The sequence below is a fragment of the Teleopsis dalmanni genome, unplaced genomic scaffold, assembly GCF_002237135.1.
Source record: "Teleopsis dalmanni isolate 2A unplaced genomic scaffold, ASM223713v2 unscaffolded_contig_0679, whole genome shotgun sequence".
NCBI classification, from domain to species: domain Eukaryota; kingdom Metazoa; phylum Arthropoda; class Insecta; order Diptera; family Diopsidae; genus Teleopsis; species Teleopsis dalmanni.
This window is the reverse complement of record NW_024032061.1, coordinates 1-8,452: the sequence shown is the minus strand read 5'-3', so window position 1 is coordinate 8,452 and position 8,452 is coordinate 1. Positions and strand designations below refer to the sequence as shown.

The following is an 8,452-nucleotide window of genomic DNA, read 5'->3' as shown; positions in this document are numbered from 1 at the left end:
TCTAAAACGATTAATAAGAATTGCTGAAGGGAATACTAAAGAAGATCTGATAGCGCAGCTTCAAAATAAAAAAAAATGGGTGGAACCCAATCAAAAGAGGAAATTGTGAACAGCAACGTAGCAGCAACAGCAGCAACAGCATCAACAAATAATGATACTAATAATTATATATTATATTTAAATTTTATATTTTTATGCATACTAATAATAATAAAAATTAATTCCCATTTCAAAAAATACATAAAAAAACTAGCAGTTAGAAATGCTAATGTTTAAGTATTAAAATTAAATAAAAGTTATATAAAAACAAAAAACATTTTTTCTCAACCGTTGTTAAATGATAAAAAAAAAATAATAATGTACTATAGATCAGATCATAATAAGATTAATGAAAACATTTATATGATACTAATAATTTCATTTCTAATTTCAACAATAATTATTGTAATATTTTTGCTTCGTTATATTATTAACAAATACTTTGCATAGCAATAAATTTAATGTCATATGGATTTAATTGACTTAAGAAAAATATTAAAGAATTTAAAGAAAACTCCAAATAGAGTCTACACAAAACAATACATAGTGAAGACAAAACTTTTAATACATCAAATCTGGTTAGATATAGAAGAAAATACAGACATCAAAGATATCAAGAATTTAAGGTTGAAATTTGATGATTTAGTAAAGCAGATAGAAAAATATTTGCAACCTAAATCAATAACAGAACAATCAAACAAACCCATAGACAATATTAAAGTGAAAATGGCTAATCTCGATTTAATTGCAGCTTCAAAAGTAATACCAGAATTCACTGGTAATGCTAAAAGTTTATCAAACTTTATAGGCATTTTACAATTTTATTCTGAATCACTTAAAGATGAAATAGAGAAATCCATCTTACTTCGGTTTGTTAAGTCAACTAAATTATCTGATAGAGTTTGTGGTGTCCACCCAAACGTATTTATGATACGTAAATGAAACCAAAGAAGTGTTTTTGTCTTGGTATAATAAACATAATATACCAGAATTTATATTCTGAATGAAGGAAATTTGGATCGTAATTAAATTTTAACAAGGAGTTGAGAAATACAACTCTGTAATTGTAATCCAATGTCAACCTATGTTCCACATGAGGTTGACAAGAATGAAAAATGCAAGAGGAGACAAAAAGAATTTGATTGAGCAGAAAAAGTAAAAAGATTTGAGAAAGGTTGTTGGCAAAGTATATATAAGTGAAGATTTAAAAAATTAAGCAAATTGTAATTTTATATTATAAATAAAAAAAGTAAATATAATTGTCTATAGTAACGACAAATTGGTGACCCCGACGTGATTCCGGGATTTAAAACCATATTTGGTGACGCCGGAATTAAAACAACAATTTGTAAAAAAGCTAAGTAGCAGCAACAGAGTCTCGCAACGCAAATTCTTTAACAAGCGGAAATATCATGAACGAAGGCGAAGCAGTCAGCGCAACAACCAGCACGACAGTACAACATGGTACAACACCGGCAGAAATTTGCCGCATAGGTGTCCAGCCGCCGGTATTTTGCAAACGCGACCCTGACTTATACTTCCTGCAGATGAAGGCGCAATTTCGCAACGCACGCATTACACAAGACCAGACGAAATACGACTACGTGATTGGGTCGTTAGATGGGTCTACACTAAGAAACGTTGCGGATATTGTAAGATCACCTCCATCTCAAAACAAATACGACGCAATAAGGAATCGCCTGATACAAAACTTTGCTGACTCTGAAAACAAAAAATTACGCAGACTCATACTCGAGTGCGAACTGCATGACAACAAGCCATCACAATTACTTCGCACTATGCGCGACCTAGCAGCTGGAGCCATGAATGACGGCGCACTGAAACAATTCTGGCTAGATCGTTTGCCCGTTGCAGTGCGAGCTGTTGTGTCCATCGCTGACGGTGATCTTGACAAATGCGCACTTCAAGCTGATAAAATGATGGAGATGGGGAGTTATGGTTCTGAACCCACTGTAGATGGTGCAAAAAATTCTCAATCAGCACAGTCATCATCAATTGAAGAAATGCAAACCATAAAAAACGCCGTTTTACAACTGAGCAAAGATGTGGCTGAAATAAAGCAGCGACAATACTCAAATAGAAGACCTCGATTCCGAACTCCAGATCGTGATCCAGTCCAGCACATCCGCACACGTTCTGCAAATCAGGTTAGTAAGCAACCTCTTTGTTTCTACCATTACAGGTTTGGTGCCAATGCAATCAAATGTACCAAGCCTTGCAAATACAAGGCAACGGAAAACTAAAAACAGCTTTGTCAGAGACGGTAGATGAAGCTAGTGGTTATAAGTCAAGCCGTCTGTTTATTGTTGACAAAAAGACTCAACACAAATTTTTGGTGGATACGGGCGCAGATTTCTCGGTTTTCCCGATAACCGCAATCGCTAACCCTAAATCCAAACCCACAACAAGTACACTGTTTGCAGCGAACGGATCACACATTAAAACATATGGTTCCAAACTTCTGACACTCAATCTGGGGCTGAGGAAAAGTTTCGCCTGGTATTTCACCATCGCTGACGTGTCAAAGCCAATACTAGGAGCCGACTTCCTCAAAAACTTCAACTTATTGGTCGACGTCGCTAACAAGCGAATTATCGACAATCAAACGAAGTTGCAGACGTTGTGCATAGCTGAAATTGCAGCCTACTCTCCAGTTTCTTCAGTCAACAGCGACAACAAGTACCAGAAACTCCTGGCCAAATTCAAGGACCTGACTTCACCACTAACATTTAATTCGTTGAACACAACAAAAACAACGGTTCAACATCACATTTACACTAGCGGACGTCCTGTTTTTTCACGCGCTCGGCGGCTGAACCCAAGTATGTTACAGATAGCTCGTCAAGAATTCGAGTACATGTTAAGTCATGGAATTTGCACCCACTCGAAGAGCGATTGGGCTAGCCCGTTGAATATGGTTTCTAAAAAGAACGGCACGTGGCGACCATGTGGGGATTATCGACAACTCAACTCACAAACGTTACCAGACCGATATCCTATCCCACACATCCAAGACTTCGCACAAACATTCAACGGCAAGTCAATCTACACTACGATAGACATCGAAAAAGCGTATTTCAACATACCGATAGCTGCAGAAGACAAAAAAGACAGCGATCATCACGCCATTTGGTCTTTTTGAATTCAACGTGATGACATTTGGATTATGCAATGCCGCGCAGACATTTCAACGCTACATGGACCAAGTTCTTTCAGGTCTAGACTTCGTCGTCTGCTACATTGACGATATTTGTATCGCGTCCAGCAGTGAAGAAGAGCACTACCAACATGTCACAACGGTATTCCAACGCCTCCAGCAGCATGGGTTAAAAATTAATGTAAGTAAATGTGTTTTCGCTAATAACGAAGTGACCTTCCTAGGACATCGCGTAAACAAAGATGGTGTTAGTCCTCCAGTAGAGAAAATCAACCACATTACAAAATTCAAAAAGCCAGTACAAACATACGAACTACGTAGATTCCTGGCCATGCTGAATTTTTATCGACGATTTCTTCCAAACGCAGCGGTGATGCAAGGTCAATTGCAAGCGGTTATCAAAGGCAACAAAAAGAAGGACAAAAGTCTTATTGTCTGGACACAAGAAGCTGAGACTGCATTTGAACAATGTAAGCAAGCAATAGCCGACGCAGTAACCCTGGCACATCCACTACCAGAAGCACATTTAGTTCTAAACGTAGACGCCAGTAACTTCGCCGTTGGTGCAGCAATTCATCACGTTTGCAACGAACAAATGAAACCATTAGGATTCTACTCCAAGCGGATGATAGACGCACAGAAGCGCTATAGTACTTATGATCGTGAACTGCTTGCAATATATCAGTCGGTAAAGCATTTCAAATATATTACAGAAGGAAGACAATGTACTATTTTAACTGATCATAAACCGATCATATTCGCTTTTATGCAAAAACCTGAAAAAGGATCTCCACGTCAACTTCGACACCTCGACTTCATTGGTCAATTCACAACTGACATACGTCACATCTCAGGAAGGGATAACATAGTGGCAGATCTTCTATCTCGTATCGAAGTGATCAGCAAAGACGGAGATATAAATTTTGAATCATTGGCTCAAAGTCAAAAAACAGATAATGAGACCAACGATTTCTTAACCAGCAACAATACCGCGCTCAAACTCAAGCTTATAACTATTCCAGGCGCAACAATATCTATCGCCTGTGACATGTCAACAGTGAATGCACGTCCATTCATTCCTAAACCATTTCGACAACACATTTTCAATGTCGTGCATTGCCTTTCACATCCAGGTAAAAAAGCCACTGTTAAACTCATCAGTAAGCGGTACGTGTGGCCGAATATGAATCAGGATATCACTCGAATGGTACGAACATCCATCCCGTGCTAACGTGCAAAGGTCATTAGGCACAACAAAACAGCAATGGGCAGTTTTACAACGCCAGAACAACGGTTCGCAGCAATACATATCGACCTAATTGGACCACTACCTGCCAAAAATGGATATACATATTGCTTAACCTGTATCGACCGATTTAGTAGATGGCCGGCAGCAATCCCAATTGAAGACATTCATGCTACAACAGTCGCTACTGCACTAATTAATGGTTGGATAACACATTTCGGAGTACCAACGCAAATCACCACTGACCAAGGTCGTCAGTTTGAATCCCAACTTTTTAACGAGCTGGCACGCACACTAGGCGTAAGACACTTGCGATCAAGTCCTCGCCATCCACAAAGCAATGGCATGATCGAACGCTTCCACCGTACGTTAAAAACAGCCTTAAAGTGTAAAAATGACCAACACTGGACCGAAGTACTTCCACTTGTCATCCTTGCCCTAAGAAATACTCACAATGAAGATCTGGACGCCACACCCGCAGAAATCGTATATGGTAGCGCACTAAAGCTGCCATGTGATATTTTTGAGGAAGTCAAAGACGACCAAGTATGTTCAGAATTCGTGAAACGCTTCAGACAAGCCATGAACAACATTCGCCCTGTCCCAGTATCACAACATTCAAAGGACAAGGTTTTTGTACAACACCAGTTACAAAAATGTACTCACATTTTCCTGCGTGATAATGCAGTACGACCACCTTTGAAAGCACCATATGAGGGGCCATACAAAGTTGTAAGTCGGTCTGATAAGACATTCGAACTACTGGTAAAAGGAAAACAAGTACGCGTAAGTATCGACCGCCTAAAAGCAGCATTCTTACCAAACAGTGAACTGAAGGCGAATGTAAACGACACACAACTCTCCGATACAAGCACACCAAGTGAAAATACTGGCAAGGCAACACGAAGTGGAAGAACCACACGTCTGCCCCAAAAATACGTTACCTTCAATCTATCATGATATCGTCCATAACTCAATCACTGGCAGGGGAGTAATGTGGTGTCCACCCAAACGTATTTATGATACGTAAGTGAAACCAAAGAAGTGTTTTTGTCTTGGTATAATAAACATAATATACCAGAATTTATATTCTGAATGAAGGAAATTTGGATCGTAATTAAATTTTAACAAGGAGTTGAGAAATACAACTCTGTAATTGTAATCCAATGTCAACCTATGTTCCACATGAGGTTGACAAGAATGAAAAATGCAAGAGGAGACAAAAAGAATTTGATTGAGCAGAAAAAGTAAAAAGATTTGAGAAAGGTTGTTGGCAAAGTATATATAAGTGAAGATTTAAAAAATTAAGCAAATTGTAACTTTATATTATAAATAAAAAAAGTAAATATAATTGTCTATAGTAACGACAAGTTAAAAACAAACTCATTTCAGAAGAAGAAGACGACACAATACCAAAATTTATTCAAAAGCTGAAAAATATCTATAAACCTAATCAAAATCCATTAATAGTCCAGAACAATTTAGCACGTTTGCGACAAGGTACCCAAACTGTTGCACATTTTGTTTCTAAAATTGAGGAACAAATAGCAATTTTAAACCAAATATATATATATCTACTCAGGAAGACCAAAGTAAACAAGTAATAATGAAAATGACAGATCTCACAGGCTTAAATGCATTCACCAATGGACTCAATGAGAAACTTAGGAATATAGTAGCAGCAGCAAGGCCAACTACTCTAAACGAAGCTGTACAAATTACTCTAAGTGTAGAAACACAAAATAGAAGCATGATACAACAGCAACCAAACAGGAATTTTCAACAAAGGAACGGATTCTCGAATAATCACAGAAATGCGAATGGAAATTTCAACAGGCATGCATCAAACCAATACAACAATTTCAATAATCAAAAAAACTGGAATACCCCCGGTTCACGAACCCCGGGGCACAACCTAAATCACAACCGAAATTACAACCAAAATCACAACGTAAGTCACAACCAAAACAACGGTTACAACAATCGAAACAACCAGAACAAAACAAATAATACATTTTAAAACAATAGAAAATATCGATAATATAATTAATATTAAAACTTCTTGTAGCAATAAGTATATAACTTTATTAGTAAACACAGGGACAGAGATATCAGTAATAAAAAAAGGTATAATAGGGAAGAGCAATTTTGATAACACAAAAAACTGCCAAATAAATGGCATAACAACAGGATAAACAACCACAGAAGGTTTAATAGATATAAATTTATTTTTTGATGGTAAAACAATACCTCAGAAATTCAATGTCATAAAAAATAATATAAATTTACCTACAGATGGTATATTAGGTAGAGATTTCTTGATAAAATATAATTGTGAAATAAATTATGAAACATGCGTATTAGTGATCTCAAACTCATAAGATGAGATAGTCTTACCCTTAAATATAAAAATAAAAACCATTAAAAATATCAAAATACCGCCCAGGGTAGAAGTAATTCAAGTAGTTGAACTAAATACAAAAGAAGACAGTTTAGTCTGTGGAAAAGAAATAGTGAAAGGAGTATTCATAGCTAATTCTTTAATAGCTGCCAAAGGTATACAACATATTAGGTTATTAAATACTAGAGACACACCTGTAGAATTAGAATATGCAGCAATAGAAATAAAACCTTTAAATAATTATAACATACTTTCATATAATTCTAATCGAAATTCATATACATTTGAAAAAATTAAATCGAAATTAAAAATTGATGGTTTAGATAACATAGCCAAAAATTCAATATTGAATATTTGTAAAGATTTCCAAAACATTTTTCATATAGAAGGAGAGAAATTAACTCTAAACAATTTTTATGAACAGCACATATCAACAATAGATAAAACACCTGTATATATAAAGAATTATAGGATACAGAACATTCAAAAGGAAGAACTAGAAAATCAAGTAAAAAAGTTATTAAATGATGATATAATAGAACCATCAGTAAGTCTTTAAAACTCACCAATTTTAATAGTACCAAAAGAGGGACAAGAAAAATGGAGATTAGTTGTAGATTTCAGACAGTTAAATAAAAAAGTAGTAGATGATAAATTTCCACTAACACGTTTGGAAGATGTTTCTCTACATTAGATATGACTAGTTCATTTCATCAAATCCCACTTAATCACAAATCAAAACCTTTAACAGCTTTTTCAACAGAAACAGGTCATTTTCAATTCAAGAGATTACCTTTTGGATTAAAAATTTCAACAAATAGTTTTCAAAGAATGCTAACATTAGCATTAGCAGGTTTAGACTCCTCAGCATTTTTATATGTAGATGATGTAATAGTTTTCGGTTCTAATCTCAAAGAACACAATAACAATTTAATAAAAGTATTTACAACAATATAATCTTAAACTTAACCCTGAAAAATGTAATTTTCTTAAACCAGAAGTAATATATCTAGGTCATCTTATAACCGCAGAAGGTGTGCGTACAGATCCAAATAAACACGATGTAATAAAACATTACCCTATACCAAAAAACTCAGACGAAGTGAGAAGGTTTGTAGCAATGTGCAACTATTATCGAAGGTTTATAAAAGATTTTGCTGAAATAGCCAGACCTCTAAACAACTTGCTTAAGAAAAATCAAATATTCTGCTGGTCGGAAGAATGTGATAAATCTTTTAATAGTTTAAGAGAAAAGTTAATTTCACCACCAATCTTAAGTTATCCAGATTTTTCAAAACCATTCGTTTTAACGACAGATGCTTCTAATTATGCATTTAAAAAAATTTAAAGTAAATTTAAATTTAAAATATGCAAATTTAAAATAAAAAATGTATAAATTGTAATTGAGAAGTAAATTACAGGATTAGTATTAACAGTAATAAAGGTGTAGCTACAAAAAACACAAAAAACGTCAATTACAACAAAACCAATTATTTCAGAAGTTAATAGGCAAAAGCGCTTAACTTTTACTAATGAGTTTATTTCAAAACTTCTTCTGGAATCAAGCTATATTTTTCGACGAAAGTAA

At 35.2% G+C, this 8,452-nt stretch overlaps 1 protein-coding gene across 1 annotated transcript; it reads left to right on the top strand.

Moving 5' to 3' along the window:
• The first annotated feature begins 1,451 nt into the window (after positions 1-1,451).
• Positions 1,452-3,202, top strand: LOC119663640. Its single transcript, XM_038073252.1, has 2 exons — positions 1,452-2,207; positions 2,243-3,202. Exons 1-2 carry the CDS (start codon positions 1,452-1,454, stop codon positions 3,200-3,202), a joined length of 1,716 nt encoding a protein of 571 aa, XP_037929180.1.
• Positions 3,203-8,452: the final 5,250 nt, after the last annotated feature.

What these genes read in the sequence shown, in the direction of transcription:
- LOC119663640 (XM_038073252.1), top strand. Translation starts at nt 1,452, where the DNA reads ATGAACGAAGGCGAAGCAGTCAGCGCAACAACCAGCACGACAGTACAA. An exon ending in GCACACGTTCTGCAAATCAG is followed by an intron (nt 2,208 to 2,242) that starts GTTAGTAAGCAA and finishes CTACCATTACAG; the next exon opens with GTTTGGTGCCAATGCAATCA.